A 25,415-nucleotide genomic window follows, 5' to 3' on the forward strand; every position below is an offset into this window, starting at 1 on the left:
CTACTGAAAACAGTGTACTACATAATGTGAATGTTAAGTGCAACATTAGTGTATGGTATACTGCAATAAAAATCCTATAAATGTATGAAAATAAATGTGAAAAACTGATATTGTTCCATGCCTAATTCTAAACAGTCCACATTTCTAAATACAGGTTTATGGCTTTTTTTACATTGCAAAATATTTTTTTATTTTATTGCCTTTAAACAATCAACTGTAAAACGGTCTAATGGCAATCTTTGTTTTTAGTTTGCACAATACAAAGGAGCAATGAATCCTAACAAAGGTGGTAAAGACAGTTGAAGATAAAATCAACTGACTAAACCAACTCTATGTTTGTTTAACGGCTATGTAGTGCTATCAACATAATGTTAACATTACGAGTCTACATTGGAGCTTATTTGATCTTAAAATGTTAACAACCCCAGATGTAAACCTATAACATGACAGCATGGCTCAGTGGCAGAATACTCCTGTTCCATCTAGTGACTATTACATTCTAGCACAAAAAGTTTTAAACAACATCTGTTTACATATGCAGCGTACTAAAGTATTATTTCTACAGAATCAGAAGTTGTCAAAACTGACCAGGGCTCAGGCAAAATCCACATTTCAAATGTTAAAAAACTATTCCACAGTACATTCTGCATATGACTTCATCTCAATGATAAAATTGACACTTAATAACAATATTATATAATGCAGCTGACATGATCGTCCATTACAACTGTTACCATAGTAGTAACAACCATGAACATGCTTTGATTCGTTTTTAAGTAGATTACAAAGTGAACGCAAACTGTTGCTGCAATAGTATATACAGTATACAGTATTTAACTGATTCTTGAGATACGTTTTTGAATACTACATTAATTAAAAATGGTTGTACTGGTGACAAAAGAAATTTAAGATAATTACCTCCTTCATAACTTAATTTGTGTCAACTTCGTCACGGAAAAAGCGTGCTATTTTAATGTGACCCATACAGCTATAGTGTGAAGTCTTTAGTTATAATGCACAGAAAAAGGACTTGGGTGATTAAGTACATTCTACAACATGTACATGTCAAACGATTAATCGCATCCAGAATAAATGTTTGTGTTAACATAATATATGTCTATGTAGTATATATATATATATATATATATATATATATATTATCTTGATTACCTTAAATTTCCTTTGTCTACAAGTACATCCATTTTTAATTAATGTAGTATTCAAAAACGTGTATATATAAGCTGTGTATTTATAAACACAAAAACATACAGTTCATGTATATATATTTAGGAAATATTTAGATGGATTTATTTATATTTACCAATAATTTAAGTTATATATAAATGTTTATTTATGTTTATTTACATGAAACAATATCATGTGATAGCCAGCATGTCACCACATAAAAACTTACCCTTTTTCAGCTTACAAGTCAACTCTGACAAGTTGACAAATGTGGATATTTTTACATATTTTTGTAGAGCCATTTTTTTCTTAATCGAAGCTGCTATAATAAACATAGATTTATCCCACAACTATTAACAGAATTATCACTGGATGATGGAGCTGACTTGTTAAAGCTGTGACTGCAAAGAATTCCAGACCATGCGTCTTACTGTGGCTTAGAGTTTTTAAGGGTTATAAAAATCCTGACTGAGTTGACAAGACATCACTTTCACAGACATTTTTAAAGATAACATTAAGAATTTACTTTATGTATTGTTTGATATCTTAAAACTGGATTACACTACGCGACTTTTAAAATCTGAACAGATTTGTAAAAAACTAGACATCACACACTTGCAGACTTTTTGAAAGTCTGCAGAGAAAAACAGGTCTTCACCCACTACGCAATGAAATCTGCAGACTAGTGCAAACTTTGTGCAACAAATCCAGACTGAAACTCTGGACAAAATCTGTGCAAAAGTCTTATAGTGTATTCCAGCCTTTACACATCTCCATTTTTCAATTGAAATATATATTTTGGAATTTATTGTATTTTGAAACAGTCTGACATTGTGACCTCATGCTGAGGACAGGAGGTTAAATTACATGTATTTTCCAAGCACAGAGCATGCATTTAAAAGAATTCTACTGAAATTTAGATTACAGATTTTCTTTAGATTCAACTAATTTCTAATTGTTTACTGTTGTATGTATGTTTTCTCAAACATCAATGATATACGGAGCAATGAGCAGCACACTAGATCTCACATTAGTGTATCACATTTATCACTACAAACAAAACATTACCAAGAAGCAATAAAAAGAAGACACCACTTAACCATCACTTTTGCAAAATGTTTAATTAAACAAAAGTATATTAACTTTTTGCACACCTACTATGGATGTGGAGCTCAGTACATTTCAACATCTTTTCTCATTCCATTTAAATAAACATGGTTTTAAATAACAATGCTCAGTCACATTCAGACATTTCGTACTTTAATAAAAGCTGTAGGTGATGAATGAATTCCTTTGTAAATGGGCAAAACCATTACGAAACTGAAACGGCAACAGTGTGTGAGGTCTATGGAGGTCTGTTGATACAGAGAGAAGTGAATCTGAAATGAGGTGAATTTAGTTATTTTTATATAACAGATGAGCAGTGCTTTGAATGTGAGGGTGGCACATTTGGTTAAGCATTTACAAAACATTCTTATAAAAGACAGACCTCCAAGTTCAACCACCAGGGGGCGACAAGTACCTGTCTGCCGGTCATCAACACTCTCTTTGGCAGATACTATGTACGTAGTTTCCTGCAACTCCCCAGTGTCTATATTCTTGGTAAGAGCCAGCACTTGCTCTGTGAGGACTTGAGGATTGTGCTACTGAAATCGTCTGAACTATCATCTTGAACTAAAGTATAAGATCAACAAGGATGTGTCGATAAAGATCTTTGTATGACAAATATTTATGAAGGCTGTCTTGCATTTTCAAGGCAATGAGTGAGAGAATTATCACAAAGGACATTTTTTGTGAATGTTTATCGACCTCAGCAAAAAGACACATTACACTATTACTCTAACTCAGCACAGTAATGTTTAATCCATAAATGACCCACACTGTTTGGCTTGGTAAGTCTCTTCTGAAAGTCCTCTGGTTGCTGGTGAGAAATGCAGAACCATCGAGATGTTGCAGACATCACTTGGCTCAGTGTGAGGTCAAATCAGCTCTGTTCCAGTCAGGTCTGGTTCTAAGGCTCATTTCTGTGTAGAAAGTCACTGGAGGGGTTTGATAAGGTAAAGCTTCTCTCCATGTTCGCTAGTGAAGATGGGAGCTTTCTTGTAGTGCTCTAACAGTTCATCCATAGCATTAAAGCGGCGTTGACCGATACAGTAAACTCCATTCGACAACTGCACCTTGAAGTGCTTGTTCTTCCCGACTGCCTTTAGAGACACAGAGAAATCACAAGGCTAGAAAGAAAGAGAAAGAAACATTTTTAGTGAATGGCCACCAACAGAGGGAGCTGTAAGCATTGCTCAAAACTCTTAATGTCCCATAGAGTATTTCGGATAGACATAGCAAGTACTGTGTTTAAAGAATGACACACTGTGTTGACATCCAGTTAGACCCACAGAGATTTTTAGACCCAATTACGTGAAATGACTCTATAAATATGTCACACTAAATGTCACAAAAATGACTTTTCACAGCCAGTGAAAACAGTTTTAAACTGTGCCCCATTCGATAAGATCCAGATAAATAGCCAACTCACAGAAGACTCGCTGTCTCGCACGAGGAAGTCTCCCTCCACACCCCTCTCGTTCAGAGCACGCTCCCCCTGGTGCCGTGTAATGTTGCCATAGTACCAGTCCTTTCCCGCGAACTTTCCTGTGTGGGAAGGCCCCGTGTGGCTGTTCTGCTTGGAGTAGGAGCCCGAGGCTATCGATAAAGGTCCATCGTTAAGTACTACCACATAGTTTTTTGGCACCAGGCCAACCTGCCCGCGACAGTTCTTACATCTCCACCATTCTGGGTCGTTCTCTGGCTTCTCCAGCACCTCCATCGTCTCTCCTTTCTCAAAGTTTAGCTCCTCCTCTGAAACTGAGCTGAAAGGATAGAGTGTCTGAACCGCATGAAGCACCCTTGGGCCCTGACCGTTACTGAGGTCCGGCAGTGAGGAGAAGACCACAGGGAAGTCGGCAGAAGTCTCCTCGACCTCAACCTCCTGCACGTAGTTGGAAGGGAACCAGCCCACCTTGCCGTTATAGCTGCCCTTCCACCAGCCGTCGCTGCACTTCTCCATCACTATCAGCTGTACGCCCTTCACCAGAGTGAGTTCGTCGTCCCGCTCTGCGTTGTAGGCAAACTTCACCACTGCGGGGGTATTCAGGTCGTAAATTCTTTCGGTACCGCCACCGTTAGATGAGTACTCTTCTGTGCTGGGCGTGGGAGAGGCTTCCCGTGTGCTCGTCTTGCGTTTTGTTTTTCCTAGGCCTGAGGAAGACAGAGATCATAAAACATTACACACAATCATTTGATGCACATTTTTGTGATTCATAACAAAAAGATTACAGATATTATACTATACAGATATTATATTGACGGTTTCATCTTAACAAACATAAGTGCATGCGCACTTTTGTGACCCCAACTGAACTTCCGGTACACATTCACAAACAATAGAGTGCCTGTAGATTATTTCTGATAACAATCAAAAGAAACCAAGAACAACCGTTACTTGGCTAAGCTTGTCTCTCCAATATTTTGAATTTAGACTGCGATACCAAGCTAGATGTCAATGTACTATACGGTTTCTTTAAATGCGACCGAACTACAGGACCCATTCTACAAATTGTATATTTTATTAAATGAACATACAACAATTCGTTTATCTAATGCAATTGTTATACAGCAAAATACAAATTAATATTAACAAAAATGAAATAAAATAGTTATATTATTAGACACTAGCCAAACACAAACAAGAAGTTAACTGGGGGTTGTTAAAGACTGACGATTTCCTACGAGAGGGGTTCTGTAATGAATGTTGTAAACCAAGCTTTGTAGATGACCTGATGTAAACTCTTTCCCCACCATCAACAGAATTTTTTGTCATTTATGCATTGGCATTGACGTAAATTTAGGACAATCCATGTTTTCACTGTAATATGCTAGGGAGCACTGTTACACATCTTCAGCGTCTTCGCATCTGCACAGCATCTGCAGACCAAAAAATTCAAAAACAATTTCGTAAATGTATGGAATTTATGGTACATTTAACGTCAGGTTTAATTGTTGGTTTGAAATGTTTTATTGTGACCTTGGTCAGCATATGATAAAAAAAAACTAAAAGGTATCCTAACCCATCATCCACCTAATATGGGCAGCTTCATCAAATTACAAAACATGTAATTACGTTCCTGACTCAAATTTGTACAGTATAAATATACACTTGCTTGCATGCACGTGCACACACACAATAGTACCCAGTAAGCAGTTTCCTTCCTGTGTGCATATGATCCATGCCTTGTATGCACTTCTCTGCACCTGCCTGCACACACTTCATTTTGCCACTGCCTTTCTCACTCAGTAAAAACAACACTCACACAAACAAAGCCCTCCACAACCCCCATCTCAGTGCACACCTGCAGAGCACACTAAATGACAATGACTTTCTTCAGAGGGAATAAATCTAATCGTTTTTGCAGGTTTCAGCGAAAATTTTGTTTTGTCCCAGAGACAATTTCACAGGTTGATAAATATAATTTGTTCAATGTTAATTAAAAATACTTAATAATATATAATTTTATAATATTATTTATTAATTTATAATAAAGCCATTTACAGGTTCTTTTGTCTCAACCCTTGGGTTTGAGATAGAAGTATCCTTTTGTCCAAACAATCGAAGACCTGGATAGTGTTTAGGAAATCTGATTGGAAACAGTCAATATTTTTTTTATTCTGTTTGATGCTGCTAGTGGCCAGAGGTGGACATTACTTAAGTATTTTTACTCTCAAGTACTTTATTTATCTGTGCTTTTTACTTTGGGTAATTTGTACTTTTCTACATTATAAAGCAGGGGTTTTCAAACTGGGACCTCCAGAATGTTCTATGGGGTCCCCCCCAAAAAAGACAGCAAAAGTTGTACAAATCTACTGAACGTTATTTCTACAGCCAATATGTTGTCTTTATTATATCACACTTACTATTTGTTTAAACATTTACTTTTAAATGCTGCTTTATGCAAAAAAAATGTTTAGAAAGTGGGTCCCTCACAAAAGATTAATCATATTTGGGGTTCCTTGGCATGAAAAAGTTTGAAAACCCCTGTTTACGCCACTATATTTGATAAATACATGTATTCTTTTCTTTAATGCTTAGATACATTAAATATCTAGTACTTCCTTACTTTTACTCTAGTATTTCTACTCCAAAAAATGTACTTGAGTAAAGGTAGAGTAAAAATACGGAAGTACTGTCCACCTCTGCTAGTGTCACAGAAATGACACAAAGCCGCTTCAGACATTTAACAAAAGGGAACGTAAATTATATCTAGCATTTCTTTTGTTTACCCCTTGTTTATCAGAGAATTTAAAGATAAAGATCTTTTTTCTAGAAACAATCAGAGAAGAAAGAGAAAGTCAAGAGAGGAAGCAGATTTCACTTCCCAAGAGACAACGACACTCTTATCGACAGAAACCTCAAACATTTTGTCCCTCAGCCACTGTTAAACCAGCAATGAAGATCTCATGCTTCATTAAGGCAGTAATGGGTTTTGTGGCATGAGAAAGTGCTGGACCAGAAAAAAAAAGAGTGGGAATTCACCAAAGAAAGCAGCTCTGGGAATTTAAGGTCAATGTTTTCCACAGAAACAGTTTCTCAAGACAGCAGGATGCAGCTCCCACAGCCGGACTTCTGTCTAAAGTCAGTGCGAAACATTTCAGTGGTTTAACAGATTCGAACAGTGAAACCAAAACTATCGAATACATAGGATATTTAGACAAGTTCAGGATTGAAGTCAGAATTAGGCAAATTAAATCTACCATTCTAGTTTCATATGCAGACCAAACGCCACATCTTATCAAGCACTCCTGGTAACAAAAGTGAGCCTGCCCAACCATTTATGGCTGGTTGGAGAAACTGAGTCATGTTGCTTACATGCAAAAAAGCATGGCGTGGCCCAGGCACTTCTGTCATTTCATTGGCTACCGCACATTCAAACTCGACACCCAAAAGGACAACATGTTTTGCCTCTTTATGCTCCCGTCACCTTGCAGACTTTTTCAATCAGGCGAATGACTTGACAAACATAATAACGCCAAACTAGTTTATTTATTGGTGGCAAATCTGATTTTGAAAAACACATCTGACACTCACAGAACTGTTGATATAATTGCAGTGATTGATGGACTTTAATATGATTTTATAGACGTCAGTAGGGTTACACATTTATTGCCAAGTCATCGGGGAGTGTGTGTCATGTACCAGAGGTTAAAGGGTGTTTTAGAGGAAGAGAGGCAAGCTGTCAATCACGCAAGTCCCAGCAGGAGCACAGAACATGCCGCTCTTTCAACAGAGAAGAAAAATTAACCTTCACACCTCAGGCTGTTTTCACAACATGTTAAAATTGAGATTTTAACTGTCATGGTATTAATAAACTTGTACTGTATTTCATGCGCATGAAAACAAAGATTATACTAACCTTAATAAAAAATGAATTCAATGAATTTCCTCATCCCCATGTTTTTCCAAACCGTCTGTTGAACACAATATCCTATGAGTTATTCTGCCATTCCAATTTATTTCTATAGCACTTTTATCCCCTTTTATATAGCGCATGCTGCAAAGCATGCAGCTTTGCATTAAATGCATATTAATACGGAAAGCAGTGACAAAAAGGAAAAAAGAAAAACAAGAAACTATGAAATATAACAAATATATAGAATACATGGTATTATTGCAAATTTTATTCAGAACATTACATTCACACATTCAGAAATATACAGCTGCTCAAAAAGCTTTAGAAAGTGTGGCTGCTCTTTTTTAAATAATAAATTTGATGTTTAAATATTAATATATTCAAATATTCACCACACCTGACATCAAAAATGACATTTGAGAGCAAAGGTGTATTGGTCATGATATTGTTTTGTTATTTTTGGAGTTTGACACCACATTTACATTTTCTGTACTGATGGGAGCTAGCTAAGTAAACCATGAGGGTGAGAAGGGTGTGTGTGTGTGTGTGTGTGTGTGTGTGTGTGCGTGTGTGTGCGTGTGTGTGTGTGTGTGCGTGTGTGTGTGTGTGTGTGTGCGTGTGCATGTCAAGAGTACATAAAGCATGCTGAAATAATGAAAGAGTCATCACACAGACCTACAGTTTAGGATCAATTGGCCAATAGTAGTGGATATGATTTCTTAAATATTCCTGACCAGCAGGGGTGCATCTGCCAATGACCCAAAAGCCAGACCCCCGAAACATCATCAAAACAGCCATTAGTCCAATAGCTGGAGACAGAGTCTGCAGTATCTCACTGGGTTAAGCACACAGAGGTCTTCAACCGCCACTCCCCCATTTCCTGTCGTTCTTGGAGATGGGCTGAGTCCATGCGGAGTCTTGTGTGTCAGTAATTAAGCACCGCTTGTAATGCTTTTCATAAGAAGAGCGAGGGAGGAGAGAAAAGGGAATGCTCTAGAGAGGTCAATGCTACAGGGGGCAGAGAGCTGCGGCCCACTTATCCTGACAGAGAAAGGATGGTGCAGTGTGTTTGTGTGGACAACTTGTAAATAGCTGTCAGCTGGAAAGGAGAATGATGTAGAATATGCTCCTAATTGCTCTGCCTGTCTTAGAAAGTGATGACTTTGCACTCACAAAACAACCCTTTCTTTTTCTTTGTAGGGATGTATTGATGTATTCTTTCACCTTAGCATTCTACCTGCATTCGCATGAAAAGCCATGCCTGATCCTTATGGTACATGTTTACTGGCATTTAGAAAGACTCTTGATAGCACTCAAAACGCAATAGGTCTGGCATATTGAGGGTGTGTCCATTAACACGTATCATCAGTTTGATCTATGAATCTTTTCAATACTTTCAATTAAGTCACCGTACTGCATATATGGGTCATCCCCCATTGACTCCCGTTATTTGTATTTTCCCTACTATGGCAGTAAATGGGGGACGAGATCTGACATTCTTTCAAATTTCTTCATGTGTGTTCAGCAAAACAAAGACATTTCTACAGGTTTGGAACAATCTTAGGGTGAGTAAATGCTGACAGAATTTTCATTTTTGGTTGAAGTGTCCCTTTAATTACCAGCCTAGCCGCAAAGAAAACACAGCAAGGTTGTTGTAGTTTACCAAAACTATCAAAACATGTCTGTTAATTGAAATAAAATAAAATAACAAACCTTTAATTAAACAAAAATTTGAAATGTTAACTCAGCAATAAATTGAAATAAGCTGAGTTCTAAAATCATCAACTGAACATAAATAAAAAACTGACTAAATCTAAAAAGCTAAACCTGAAATAAAAATCGATTCACCTTATATTGCAACATAAAATAAAGAAAATTTCAAACAACTAAAGCACATGGCTACCAAATGGCTAAATATTAAACTAAAATGAACATGAAAACAAAAAATATAAAAATCAAGTCTAATACAAATTAATCAAACTACAAACTTGTAATATCTCTGAAACATACAAACTGATCCTGAAATCCAAATGAAATAATGATATATGTGATTTAGGCAACCGAAACTACAGCAGAATTGGCCAATATTTGGCCAATATGGGTGAACTCATGGGCCCGAAGCGTTCTGCCACAAGGCTATGGCTAGAATTGATATGCAAATTTTGAAGCACTTGACACCCGTCGTTACCTACACCTCACTGCGGCTGACATTTTTTCCTCTCGTTTGCATAAATTTTACATTTTCCCAGCACTTGCTCCAAATGCAATGCAGTGCAATCCCACATTCCCCTGCACAAGCCTTTCCCTCAACTCTCATACAGAATAAATTAAAATGCCCTCTCAGCATCTCATCTTTAAACACAAATCAAATCAAGAGTCTCTGCTTCATTTCAATTTACCCATGAAATATTCATAAAAATTAGGACATGGAGATTAAACAAGAAGCTGAGGAAAAATCATTCATGCTATTAGCACGGCTCATTTCCTGTTGTCTGCATATTATCAAAATGCCTTTAGCTTGTAAGCCCAAGTGGTTAAAAAGTAATCAAATCTTCACAACAACAACTGAGCAATAAAAACAAAACCACAGTGCTCGACGTTGCACCACAAGTGATTTTTGTGACCTAACAAATAATCAGGCGCCTCTCCGACGTCAATATGATTTAGCAAATAACAGCATTATTATTTTGTGCTGGCCAACCACAGGATAGTTGAGGCTGAAACCTCTGAACTCACACGCACACATTACGCCTCGAGACACGCTTGATTGATCTGTTCACTTCTCTCCCCTGTGTGATTAACTGCCAGGAAACTAATTAGGTTTTACAACAAAAGCCTTTAAATTACTGTCTCCTGCTTGCACCCTTTTAACGTTGAAGGTTCTTTTAATTGTGCACCTCTGAAGGTCCTTAAAGTACAGATCTCAAGCGGAAAAAAGTGGAGGTTTATACCAAATACATTGAAATTTTGGAATATTATAAAGTCAAATGTTACATATCTGATTCATTTTGCAGACGGTTTTATGAAGTGGTGGTTCACAGGAGTCGAACTCATAACAACTCTGTTGCAAGCACGACACATCACCACTTGCTCTGTTGCTGCAAGTAATTCTTGCTTTTGAAAAAAGGTCAGTAGGTCTCTTACCAAGTGTGTCTTTAAGATTTTTCACCAGGGAGCCTTTTTTCAAACTGTTCTTGCGCTCTACGTAGTTGGAAGGAACGTAGCCCATCCTGTTGGATGCATTTCGTACCCGCCACCATGTTTTGGAGTCGTCCAGGAGCCACAGACGCTCGTTTTTCCTAATGTCAAGTTCCTGGTCCTGTTGCGCCGTGTAGTCCCACTTGGCAATAACAATTGTCTCCTCTGACATCTTTCATGGAGTCTCTCTGCAATTTAAACAAAACAAGAAAAATTGGAATCCCTCCCAATTCAGACGCAACACACTGATGCAAACATGCTCTCTAACTAAGCATATTTTCAGCAGGTTGGCAGCTGTCAAGCCAAAAGATTTTTTAACAGACAAAGTAGGGCTCTGGACTCCCGTACGCTCATGTAGATTGTCTCAGTGTTGCGCTAGCTATCGTGCAGCCAGCAGCGCTTCTCCAAACAGATGTTGTCTCGCAATCCCTAGACACCAAGTAGCGGCCGCAGGGCTGAGTGACAGGAAGGATCAAGAGCCCTGCAGTCGAGTTTGGAAGTTAGCTTGTTTCTGTACAAACAGCCCTGAACGGCTTTCCCTTTCTCACACATACACACAACATTAAGTCTACATTTACACACTCTGCACTAACAGCATCTTTGGCCCTCCACAGCTTTTAAAGCTATTCCCCTTTTCACCTTCCCATCTTAAATGCAGTGAATTATTCAACAGACACATTGAAGCAGAGAGAAAGGAAGAGGGACATTGAAAAACAGAGCAAGAATGATCCAAGCTGGTATCTGAATGACTATAAAGAAACTAGAATTAATAAAGAATAAGTCCAATCACTCAAGAATAAGAGACATGAGGCAAAACATGTCACACAACTCTACTTGCAATTGGTAATAAAAAAATGAATTCCCTGAAATTATTACACAGTGCTTTAGGAAATTTGATTCTGATTGGTTAGACACAACATTCAGAGGTTTGTTGTCCCCCGATAACATCTAAACCTGATCACAAACCCATTCATCCGGGTACCTTGACTGATACTACTCATATTTAAAAGTCTAAGATCTATTAACAGAAATGCAATATGATATACATAATTATGTCTTCAGAGGTGTATACCTTACATAATGAAGCGTTATGTTTTTATTACATTAGAATGAGCTATTTCTATCTACTGTACATACAGCGCGGGTCCCCTTGGAATTCGCAATGTTGTTTCTACAGTAGCCCTAAACGGACAAACCTCTCTACAGAGCGGGTTTCGTAAATACGCTATCTCCTTCGGCAAAGAAGCCAAAACATGACCACATTTTAGGCCTGTGTCAGCCACCATAGTGCTTTAAAAGAAAGGAGGGGTGACCAGTGGAGTGTGCCGTTGGTTGCAATTCGCAACCTCACCACTAGATGCTGCTAAATTTCATACACTGGAACCTTAATGCATCACTCCGCTGTCTCTTTTCTCATGCCAGGTTACAAATATGTTTTGTTACAAATGAGCTATAAAAGAATTTCAATCAGTAGGTACGTTTCTTCTAGCGTCTGGGAGACATTGCCACAGTTATTTTCGATTTAGTTTGTATCATTTTTTCTCCTTCTTCATGTAATATAATATATAGACTTGATGATGATGGGACCAGATCTCCATGTGGCTGCTGTGACACTCTAAACTCTCACTGGATTATTACAAATAATGGCAAAAGGAATGTTCAAAAATGTTGCCTGACAAACTACAGCAAAAGATGCAAACAACTGGCTTAAAACCAGTTTATTGGGGTGTCAAAACATAACTATTGACAGAAAATGGAAACAGGTTGTAAATGTTGCCAAATTAAGGTCTTTATACAGTACTTAGCTTTAACAGTTAAACACAAATCCTTCATGCACATCACTTCTGTAGCTTGTTCTCAGCAAAATTACATAAAGCCTCGGTTTCACAGACAAGGCTTAAGGTTAGTCCCAGACAAAAAATAATTTTGAGCGGTCTTAACTGAAAATAACTTTCCCTGACACAACTTAAAATATATAAGCGCCATAACTGACTTAAATAGGCTAATTTCTTAAAAGGCATAGTCCTGGCTTAGGCTAAGCCTTGTCTGTGAAACCGGGCCAAAGTGTGTAATCGAAATGACCATATTGAGCAACTTACATAATGAGCAAATTGAGAAAAAAAAAAAAAAAAAAAAAAGAGGAAACGGGTTACAAAAAGAGTGGCTTTAAAAAGCAATTGCTCAAATGTCGCATTCAATGGCACTGTGTATGAAAGAGGCTTTACTGGGCCGTGATGGTGCTGTGACAGGGTTGCTTCCTGCTTCATGGACATTCAGCGTGTTGCTGTCCAATCACTCTGACAGCTGCCACACACACACATGCTGGCTGAGCGCTAGTCAGCAGGGAACAGCGGATACTTCATGATACCATACACAAATACTCGTCATTTCATTGCTTCATGCCCGCCTGCTCCTCGCATCAGTGTCAGCGGGAATCTCATCCATAATGCTGAAGCAAAATGACATTCAACTGTTATAGTGGCAGGTCGCCGCATCTCCGCAAATCTCCACAAATCATATACAAAACAACAGCTGACAAAAAGCAGCGAACAGGACGACAGGTAGAAACCTATTTGCGCGCGCCTGTCACGCATCTACATTTAAATAATGAATATGCGATGTGAATCGGCCTAAAACGAAACTAACCGAGAAGAGTTCAGAATACGCCATTATCTGTTGATTACTGAGACAGCGCTGAATCATTTCCAACCCGTTCACAACAAGAATGAACTTGTTAACTTTATATGAAGTTATCTTTACATTGTGTTGTGAACATGATGAAAAGTGTCCTCAATACACAATAAAATCATCATAAGAACGTATTAAGACGAGCCCTTTCGTTTTGCTTTAACACTATACACAATAAAATATATACTTTTTCATACACAATGACATGCACATATTCTGTTGGTTCAAATGAATTCAGTACTAATTTGGTCTGTTGTGTTTAGAGTTTAAACGGTCTCTTTACTTAGCACTTAAAGCTTCTCTGTAAGCTCTGCCTCTTTTTAAATGATGAGCAGAACCAAACCACTGTCACCTGCAGTTAAATGCATAGACAGGTAGTATTTTAAAACTATTTTAACACATTTACATTTCTGTACAAATGTAAACGCATTTAAAACTGTTCAACAGAATTCTGCAGATTTTTCCTAAATTTAAGCACAGAATTAACAAAGAAGTCTGCCGATTCCGTATGTCCCTGTTATTGAGTGGTGATGTCATATCCCTCTGAAATGAAAATAAAACTGCACATTTCAGTCAGGGGCTACAGCACTCCTAGTAAAAAAAGTTAGTCTGGAGCCCTGATAAACGCGCTTTCTTCTAGGTTCCATTCCTCGTGTGGTGTTGAAGGAGAATCCTGCTGTGAATACTGACATGAGAACAGGTTTGACACTCACCTGTCAAATCGAGAGAGTCAGTTTCTCATATAATTATTAAATTCTAACACATGGGGTACACTACAGCTACCACCAGGTTTGTTTACCCCTTACAAAAATTTACCATGGTTTTACTACAGTTAAAACCAAAAAAAAAACACGGTTACTGTAGTAAAACAATGGTTATCACAAAATAACCATGGTTTTGAAAACCACGTTTTTTGTAAAAACCATAGTAAACGATGGTTACTGTAGTAAAACCATGGTTTTGCCCCAAGTAATCAATGCACCAAAAAAACATGGTTACTACACTTGTACCACAAAAAAAAAACATGGTTAATTTTCGTAAGGGAGTGCTTGTAATTCAGTGTTATAACAATGTTACTCAATCATGGTGCTAAGCTCAATCACATCCTCTAAAATCAAAATCCTGTTATGCAATATGATTATGGATCACAAATACTCTCTTTAATAGTATAGCCAACGCGGTTAAAAATCAATCTCCATTACCACTAAACATAGCACTAATGACCGGCGAGCATAATGTTATGATAGGAAGTCAAGCCACTTTTATTTATATAGTGCTTTATGACAACACAGATTGATTAAAAGCAGTTTTACGGTACAGAATCTGAATCATGCTTATCCATATCCCAAGTCTTTCCTAATGCACAGAGAAGCAGGATCACGGGGATGTTGTATGGGAACTCATTTTTACAGAACCTTGAACTGGCAGCTGGAAGGTCCCATCAGCTGAACAACTCCAGAGAGCACTTGAATGAACAAGGATCTATCACAGCTTCAAGAAACAAAGAAGTTTTCAGACAAAGAACTTTTGGCTCACTTGTGAACACCTGCTTTACACATGCTTTTATGGTAATTCTTTGAAATATAAGAAAAAGTATGTAACTATTGTGAATTACATACTTTTATTTAACTAAAGTTTTGAATGATTATTGACAAATTTCAAGCCGTTACAGGCGCGCAATGAATCTCGGGATAGCCAAAGCTGTGAAGGATACATTCGTTCCATCCTTAAAAACCCGCGAAAATAAGGTAGCATTTTTTAATCATTTTGAGAGGGGCAGTTTAATATTACACAAAAATAAATTATAAATATGTATTTTAATAACATACATGATATTATATTTACAAATGATTAAACCAATTTGCCTGTTCGTGACGTTTGAACGTCGTTTACCTCGCGGAAGGTCTGCATTCAGTAAAAATGAGCTAATAAAATATTTCAAATTCACGTCCAGTTTTTTTTTTCTCATGTGGCAAGTAGCCGTGTAAAAAAACGGGATAATTTACAAGCAGCCGGCTGTAAAGCAGCCTTCAGTGTGATACAAGACCCTCCGCTTCGGGTCGGGTCCTGATCAGTGATCACACTGTCGGGGCTTATTTCTGCGATAACAACCGGCTGCCCATTATCCCTTAGTGATGGTGCGGCAGATTTTTCTCACAAGACAATCTAAACTTGACAATGGCCTTAAATTCTTCATTTAGCAGTACCTGTTTGGTTAGAGAAGGTACACATTTTTGTCTTTTTTTGCGTTAGCTAAGGTACTAGGATAAGTGTAGAAGTTATCATTCTGTTAATTTGCTCATTTGCAAATCTCTAATGAAGATTAACCACATTTTTACCACAAATAAAACCGAAAATATATGGCAACCACATATTTACCATGGTTGTGACCCCGTCAATTTCTTTGATAATTCTGAGATTATCATCGCATGTCCGTTTCCATTTAGAGATTGCACATTCCGTTACTTCTCACCACCCCACTAATTGCCGGATGTGCCACGCCCCCTTATTCCGGCACCTCGGAATTGACAAATTAAGCACTGAGCATATGGTATTATTGGATAAGCGTTTAGCTTAGATTATCTTTCAATATCTCGTAAACATTGGAGTTTGAAAAGGTGAGTGGTTATAAATTAATATAAAATAGTGCTAGATATATTGATACAGCCCAGGCCAGTATCGATGCACGTTTTTTTTTCTTGTAGCTGCTAGCTTTAGCCTACTTTTATCTTAAGCATTTACAGAATGGTGAATTAGAAATTATCAACAAAGTTACCAAAAGAACACGATATTACATGAACATGAAAACATTAACTTTACCACTAATATTATTTCCGGAACTAGTGCTTTGCGGAAAGGCGGAAGTTAACTGTCATTGTGAAAATGGCCTTTTCCACACTTGGCATGGTTGTTAGTGATAGACGGGCTGGTTGGAGTAATTTAGAAAGTGCTCATCAACTAGGATTTTCATTCATAACCATCATACTGAGAATGGCCACACCAAGTGCCGAGAACAGAAAGAACTAAAGCTACAGAGCTCACCAAATTTGGACAATAGAAGTTGATGTTTCAAGCCTTTAGATTTCTGCTTCCACAGTTCTGAGTGCAACTAGCAAGGGATCCTTAATAATGTGGCATTTTGTGGAGATAAAGGACAGTGACTAGTCAAATGAGAAAAGGGAAAGAGGAAGGGAGGAAAAGCTGTGTATTTTTGTCAACCATGTTTAATGTGTTTGTGTGTTCATTTTTCAGCACTCAGTGGATGAAGCTAAACTGCACGACTCTCTGCTCTTGTATCCGAGTTGCTGGGAAAACCTTGACCCTGAGGAGAAGAAGGGACCAAGAGGGAAGAAAACAGAGGAAGGGGGAGGGGAATGAGGCCACATGGGCCAGCTGTGACACAGAGGAAGTCAGAGATGTGACCTTAAAGGGACAGTTCACAAAAATAAAAAATGATGTCTTTATCTACTCAATCCAGTATGACTAACTTCCTGTTATGGGCTATATATATATATATGGGCCATTCTACAGAATTTGTGCAAACTGCTGTCCCACATTTAAACACATTTAAAAAGGATTCAAGTATTCAAATCTCAATTGTTTACCAAAATCCTTATTTTCTCTATAGAAACCCACAATAATATTTAAAATATCACTAAGCTTAATATATATATAAAATTATCATTTATTGGGTACTTTCAATTGGGAGAGGGCTGTCCCGAACCCCAACCCCTAAATTTCAACTTATGTAAATATTAAAATATATTTTTCATTTTTTTCCATAGTTGTTTTACTAAATACATTTTTGAGGTTTTATAAGTTCAAAAAATATTTATTTTATTTTAAAATGATTAAACTATGTAAAAAAAATGTGTCCCGCATTTTCATGTCACCGAAACAGTTTATGTTTTGGTCCATTGGCTGAGACTGATTTAAGCCACACGCCTACATTTTTTATCAAGAATAACTTCTGTGTCCCTCTCTCTAATAGCTACATGGTGAGTAGATCGGTCTTATTAATTTGAAGTAAATGTGTTCAGAAGTCGGTGTGTAACTTTAAGGAACGTCACTACCAAACATGTTTTTTTTCTGCAATTAAGCAATCATTTTGGTCGTTATTCCATAAAATGTAGTTTTATGTGTGTACATAAAAACTAAATGGCTGTTCAGAACTGTGCTTGCTAACCATGTGCTGATTAGCATCTTTGAGCTAGGCTCATAAGAATTCAAAAATTGTCACTACCGTTTTTTCAAATAAAAATTTGATAGTGACAAAAAGGAACACCTAATCCTTTATTTGGGGATATAAACAAAAGTTTGATTCTGCATCAAATCCACAAATGGCCATTCTGAAAACAATCCCTGAAGCTCTATTGGTGTTCTGTGTATGTGGCCAAGCAAACAGTTTAACAAATAAGACATGCTACACAACAAAGTGACTAATATGTGCTCTGTTCCAAAACTGCAGGCAAAAGTCTTTCAGGTCAAATAATATGACAGCATCACTTATGTATACTCCTTGAAGAAGGCTATCCAAGAATGCAAAGGAACAAGCTCAAGAATTTTTTTTTGTTCAATTCATTTTTATTCAATTACTGATATTGAATATTAAATATTGTGGTCACTACTAAAACATTAACCACATTAAACATTACCAACACTGCTGAAAATGTGTCCATCACGACGGAATCATGGGATGTTTTGCACGAGGTCATACTGCACGAGGGATTTAAGCCCCAGTTTAAAACTTCTGCGTTCCCTGATCTACTGGTTCAAACCGCAGATCCCAAATGGTCCAGCTGCAGTCTTAGCTCCAACTGAGAACAAACCCCTCCTTTCCCATCCTGATTTGAAATGCAGGTGCAGATAGCCCAGCTCAGCCCCACGGCACTCTTGCGCCAACAGGAAACAAAAGCTGCAATGGGAAGCTAACAAATTTGATTGACATCACAGTACCATGAAGAATGCTCTGAGTGGGAAAGCACAAAGCGCTCTAAATCTGTCATGATCTAATCAACTGCACCAGACAGGGAAAAAATTATAATTTCAACTATGACAACTCTGAACTTGGCACTGGAGAAACAAACAGCTGTCAGGATTCAATTTTCTGTTTATCGCCAGCCTCTTTTTGACAAAACACAACTAAGGCATTTATAATTGGGCAAAATGATTCGGCAAAAAGGATATCAGGGAATATGGGTTTATTCTAAACTTAATATACAAAAAAGCAAAAACAAAAAGCATTCATTGACAACAATTTAAAGGCGCAGTTCTTGAAAATCAGCGGCCACTAGCGATGTATTATAGTTTTGCAACGAATCTCTGAGTCATTTGCTCACCCCTCCCTTTCGAAGTACGACGGTGGCCGCAACAGTAAAAAAAAGATGTCGTCTACTGAGACAGCGGATAGCAGTGATACAAGCAACGATGTTTCTTTACAAAGGTAAGGCACTATATTAACGTAATTAATCATTTAACATGTATTCTATTGCGAAAGTTACTGTTACAATTCTATAATTAGATATATTTCTTGCGTGCTATCTAGTACACGCTGAGAGTAGTGAAATAACTAAAGTTAGCTAATCATAAATAGCAACGCTGTTCAAAGCGTTTGATCTGACAGCGACATAGGCAGTTAGGTGTAAGTTAGTAGACGTTTGTCTCCCCCTTTGTAAAGTCAGGAACAACCGGAGTACGTACCGCAGGGACGGAAAAACATTATTATTCGGAGGTTATATGGCCATTTGTATAAAATGCTAACGTTTCCGTTTCAACAAAACAGTTGTTTGGTAAACATTGAAAAAGTGGAAACATTGAAAATGTTGAATTATCTTACCAGTCTAGCAGAAAACAGGCAACTTCGGAGTCGCCTTGAAAACATTTGTCTTTCAACAGTGCCTTCCATCTGGTAACTTAATAGATACGCCGATGTTTATCCTGGATTTCTGCCGCCGTTTGTCTCCAATTCGTCTGGCAGCATCACGTTTGCGCTTCTTTGACGACGGAGATTCACGCTCTGTCGGCTCTTGTGCACAATACGCATGGTCCTCCATTTTATCAAAACTTCTAAGACAGAACAATCAATTGCTTCAGCTAGACGACGACTACTCCTCCTTCTCTCCGTACTACGACTTACTACTTTGTGCATCTTCAACTCAGTGATGACGCAAGCTGCGTCTAAAAAAAACACAGAAGAAGACCAACATATACGAAACGCGCTCAGTAGAGCTGTTTGTCCATTAGAGCTTACTGTACAAAACATGGCTGCGCAACATAACAAATTCCATGTAGATAGGCCCGCTCCCTATGTAGATACAACTGGTTTATTCTAAGGTAATAAAAACAACTTTTCATTATGTAAGGTTTTTATACACATCTAAAGACACAGTTTTGTATGTTATATTGCATTTCTGTTAATAGATCATACAAAACATCCCGCACTGTACCTTTAAGCAAATATTTTATTAACATTTGTTGATGATAATAGTATTAATATTGTAGTAATATTTTATAGGCATGGTCTTGGCTCAATAAACGGTTGGGTTAATTAAATGCAGTTGAGATACATTATGACTTACTTTGAAATACCTATTGAGCCAAGCATGTCAGTATAAAAGTATGTGTAGTTAACTGATTATTCTTTACCCATTTTCAAGCAACCAGGCGCCAGTGCATGCTTGACACAAAATGCCAAAAAAAAAAAGAGACTACTCTAAACATGTATGAAATGCAGTTGCCATAAAAACGAAGAACTACAAATACAAAAAATGCTTCTAGACCCCATACTGGGAAAGTTAAACAATATCATTGGCAAAAACAGACAGTTTCACTGATAACCTCTCAGTACCTCAAAAGCACCAAGACATGTAAAAGATGTTATACATTTTAAATAATAAGTGAAGACAGCAGGGTTTTTCCTGCATAGAAAAAATTAGAGGCGGCCGCCTCCGTCAACTTTCGTGCCGCCTCAGACTCTCGCCCAAATTATGTCGGGTGTCTTCACAAAAAACACGTGTATTCTGTCAAAGGACTTTCATTTATAACTGCAGTTGCGGCATTACGCCGCAGAGGTGGCGCTGTTTTGTTATCAGCCCAGTGAGGTGGCAGAGTTAGTGTACAAGAGCTAATAGGAGCTGAATATTGTTTGTTTTGCTTGCAAGTACGTTCAATTTCTTAAAAGGTTTCTTAAATTAACGTGGCGTACATCATTGTAATTTTTTAAGCTGTGCAGTTGGCTCGTTGAAACAGCGTTTTCACATTTCGCATCTGAAACCGCGCGGAAAACGCGAGCCGCTCCGTTTGTAAAGTTGAACTATTTCCATCTCAATGCGGCACCGACGCGCCTAGAAAAATGTGCCAGCGTCGCTTCCTATTTGTGCGTGCACGAAATGTGATTCGCCCCTTATACTGTACACCGCGAGTTCGCCGGTATGAACGCACATTGCGATCAGAACGACTCGTAAAACAAATGACTCCTTTGAACCGATTTGTTTAAAATGTTTAAACTTTTCAGTCACTAGCGAATATAAAGATAAGTGAATCTTTCAAAGCTCAGTGCCACAAGAGAACGCAGGATGTGAATGAGCTTTGCTCATTTAGTAAGACTGGTTAGTTTGCTATTGTGGGCTGAAACGTTAGATGAAAACGATAAAAAGCTTTATTTGATTTAGAACATTTCTGTTTGGTTGAATAAAAGTTATGTTTTATATAACTCAATAATTGTAATTTTCATCTCATTTTTATGTTTTAATAAGTAGTGTTTGGTTAAGCCATTTAAAGGTACGGTAGGCCTACAAGTGCATGTTTGTACAAGATAAGGATGGCACCACCTCCGTCTCATTTTGAGCCAGGAAAAACCCTGAGACAGACCCTTTAACTGTAAGTTCAAAAATGAGTGTTTATAGTGGTGCATAAAGAACAAAAACAAGTCTTGACACATTGAAAGCTCCAAAAACAATCATATGTGTATGACGAGTTGAAAAACTGGTTTGTCGAATACTATATAAAGGAAATATGAAAACTTCTGTACTATAAACCCTGCAACTGATTGTACAGATAGCTCTGTGTGCCTGATGACATTTATTTATAACTTTCCTGTAGCTCAGTGGTTAGAGCATGGCGCTAACAACGCCAAGGTCATGGGTTTGATCCCAGGGTAAATTGATTTGTATGGAAAGAATCATTGTTTTGTTGTTATCAATCACCTGTGCTGGAGGGAACTGGTATTTTACTGGCAATTGACGCAAAGTTGATGACACCCTCACTACGCTTCACAAACTAATAACATGCTATCTTTTAACAAAAGGGTTTACTTGCTTTGGTAAGCAATAGAGATGTTAACTTAAGAGATACATCGCATTTCTATTGTTTCCTCTGGGGGCGTTAAACTCAGGCCGAGTTTGGAGATGTTGTTGATGGTGTTAGATAAACAGGAGGTACATTTTCTTTTCTATGACAAAAAGAGAGAAAAACAGAATGGCACACCAGACGTGAAAGTGAAAGGACAGAAGAAGCCTTTCTATCTTTCCATTCAAGGTACTTGACTCCATACAGATGCAAAGAATAATCCCGAGGGTCTGCCAGAGGACCACTGCAATGCTCAGCTTTCCATATCAGCATCTCTGTTTGAAACCTAAAATTGCAGGCTGCTGTTCTGTATTTCTTTAGTATCATTATATGGGCTTGACTTATAAATCATTATTGTAAGACTATAACAAAGATTTTTGGCATACTTGCCTAATTAATTTGTTGTTTTAAACAAAGAAAAATATGGATTGCATCATTAATAAATGTATACCATTGACAGACTAACTTACAGTACATTGTGGGCTTACATCTTCAAGTCATCAGTCATAACCCAACCAAACCATACCGGCCAACAGTTAACCACTGTTTTATACTAGCAAGCATGCCTTACAAAAAACATGGTTTTACAACAAATATAACAAGAAACATGGTTGCTATAGTTAAACCATGGAATCCACAAATTAACCATGGTTTTGCTACAGTAGCCATTAACTTTGCAGCAAAACTGTTGTTATACAAATGGTTGTTAATCTGCCAAAAACATGATTAGTATATTATCTGACAATAAAACAATCCCGGAGTCCAAAATCTCCTACTATATAGTATAGTATCGCATAGTAGGCAAAAATCAGTCATAAATAATATGCTTGAAACAAAGTATGCAAAAATAGTGAGTGAGAAATACCCGGAAGCTCTACTGGTTTTGCTGAGATTTGTGAGTTTGCATTGGATGTAGGGATGTGCACGAATATTCGATCCGCAATAACTATTCGACTATTAAAAATGCTCGAATATTCCTATTTTTCATAAGAATAAAGCTGCGTCACCACAAGGTTAAGTTACCCAGAAGACATTAGAGTTGTCACGTCTTATTTAACGCTTCTTCTGTAATGCTTTTTTAATGTACAGAAAATATAAAAAATCATTTGTATGAGTTCCTAAATCTTTGTTCACTCAGATCGCAAGCTAGTTTAAATATTTTAAGTTTACACACTGGATGCCCGGATCGCGTTTTATGCAACACCATATTCAAATGTTTCAAAACTGGTGAGCCACGGAATTCGTTAACATTACTTACATTAGGTTTAAAAATATCAAAGTAATGTTAAATGATTAACAATAATTAATTTATGTATTACCATTACTTGTTTGGAGCGGTTGTTCTTAGTAAATTCATATTCGTTCGTTAAAAATATCAAGTAATGCTAATTTCAACAACTTGAAACATGAAAATGTACATTTCACTCCAACAAATGTTAATGAATTTGGCCTTAACATAAGATACCTAAAAGCAAGAATTTTCCTTCTAGAAGTTCAAATAGGGTCGTCGCCTTGAAGTTAGAGCCTGCAAATAAATTCGCACGGATGCTTTTTTTGCCTACCTTATTTATTGATGCAAATCCAATGCAAAGCTAAACAAGACATACACTGACAAAAGAACGACAAAAGAAAAAAATATTTATATGCGTGCTTATCAGCATATCTTCCTCAGATGACGGTCACGTAATCAGGGAATCAAGCACCATGGCTCCGTCTTTGTTGCGGGGTATTTTTTAGGATTTTAACAGTCGGCATGAGGTATCGAGCCCGTTTACTTTATTTATTATCAACATTATAAACAATAAAGCCAGATATTCTTGTCAGATCTGGGTTTTGTTACCGGGAGTTAGAGAAGAGCAGCGCGTTTTCTCTGCTGTCGGCTTGTTAACCGTCGGCTTGTTGAACAGACTTTCACCAGAGTAGAATAGACCTATGTGCTTGTTTTTCTTATCAAGAACATGTAAAACAAAATAAACAAGATAACCATATATCACAGACTGTTAATATACGTTGGGTTTTGTTTGTTTTGTTTTGTCTGTTTTCTTTTTGTATTATACCATTCCGCGCAGGTTTAAATGCAGTTTTTATGTATTTTTCTATTTTTTCAACATAAAAAAACGATATACAGGATATAATATTAATGCATTATGAATATTTAATGATAATTATAAGCTTGATGTGAAATTGTGACTAAATAAAAACGTAACAAATTACGTCATTATTAACTTCATTTAAATAAACCAATATTCGAATATTCGTTTTTTATGAGCTCAAATATTCAAATATGAAATTATTGAAACCCCCCTAATTGGATGGACACTATTCTTTCCATTCCCAATATCCCATGGGAGCAGAGCAGCCGCCAAAGTCGAAAAGTCGAACTAAAAGTAGAGGAAAACTGTAATATGACCCTTTTTTTCAAATTCAGAAATTTGCTCATAGTGATTAATTTGTGCTTGTTTATGACTTCTAAGTGCATTATTTTTAGGCCTGTTGTTAATATGTCACAGGTCAAAGAGCATCCAGGTCACATGACAATGAAAACAAGGTGGACTTATTATGTCCAGAATGTATTCTGCAACTACACACACTATATAGAGTGTACACTAGAACATACTTATTCAGTACTTACTGTCACAGCATGTGATATTTGATGCAGGTTAATTTATAGCTTTACTACAGACATTATGGTTTAATTATGATGACTATACTGACACTATAATCTGAAACTATTTTTGTTTATTATGGTTTTACCACAAATACCATAGTTACACAATGGCTACTGTAGTAGAATGATAATGTTTAACACATCAGATAACTACAGCGCTAAATGAGCTTTGTCACCAGGCAGGTGAAGATGACGACTGCAGTCTCATCAGAAGTGATGTGTTCATTAATTGCTTCACATTTTGCTCACAGCTGACAGCTCACCATTAGTCATTTTCACATCACCCAAACAGATACTGAAGGAGTGGCTGCAACCAAAAACCGTGATTGGCCAATGGACTGACCGCATGATTATAAAGTAAGCTAAAATTATCCATCAATGGTTGACCAGTTAGAAAAAATAAGCTTGTCAAATGTTCTTCGTGCAAAATGCAATATCTTACGTGTTATATTAGTCCACTCGCCAGCACATGCACTTCACAGATGATCCTCTAGTGCAGACATTTGCAGGGTTTCTGTAACAAGTCATTGCTGTACTGCAACCCTCCTACACCCCATCAAGAACCCTGCGTTCAGCAAACGAGCGGCGTCTTGTATTGCCTTCTCATAAGGGCAGTAAATTGCTTTACCGCTCATTCTCCTTCACGACTCCTTCCTGGTGGAACATTCTTCCTAACTCAGTCCGGTCAACCACATCTCTCACAACATTCAAAAAACTACTTAAAACCCATCTCTTCTGTGAATACTTGACAGACAAATGAGGGAAAAAAAACACTAACCCTCTCTCTTTCTCTCAACAGGTATTAGTCTAGCTTTTGTTGAAACTAGTACCTTTGTATTAGCACCTTGCTCCTGTATGACATATCGCTT

The 25,415-nt window shown here is 37.4% G+C and overlaps 1 protein-coding gene across 2 annotated transcripts in view; it reads right to left on the reverse strand.

Annotated features, from left to right (window-relative positions):
• Nucleotides 1–2,293: 2,293 nt before the first annotated feature.
• Nucleotides 2,294–25,415, reverse strand: part of nck2b (NCK adaptor protein 2b) — a 30,389-nt gene continuing 7,267 nt past the window's right edge. The window contains exons 1-5 of one of the 2 annotated variants that reach the window (XM_057338705.1): nt 10,791–10,855; nt 7,650–7,704; nt 5,019–5,166; nt 3,719–4,440; nt 2,294–3,416 (exon numbers count right to left, since the gene is read on the reverse strand). In XM_057338705.1, coding sequence (XP_057194688.1) covers nt 3,222–3,416; nt 3,719–4,440; nt 5,019–5,043 — 942 coding nt within the window. In that variant the 5' untranslated portion in view covers nt 5,044–5,166; nt 7,650–7,704; nt 10,791–10,855 and the 3' untranslated portion in view covers nt 2,294–3,221. Of the gene's footprint in view, nt 3,417–3,718; nt 4,441–5,018; nt 5,167–7,649; nt 7,705–10,790; nt 11,033–25,415 lie in introns of those variants that run through there. The other variant, XM_057338704.1, reaches the window with a different exon arrangement.

The sequence above is a fragment of the Triplophysa rosa genome, linkage group LG7 (genome assembly GCF_024868665.1).
Source record: "Triplophysa rosa linkage group LG7, Trosa_1v2, whole genome shotgun sequence".
NCBI classification, from domain to species: Eukaryota; Metazoa; Chordata; class Actinopteri; order Cypriniformes; family Nemacheilidae; genus Triplophysa; species Triplophysa rosa.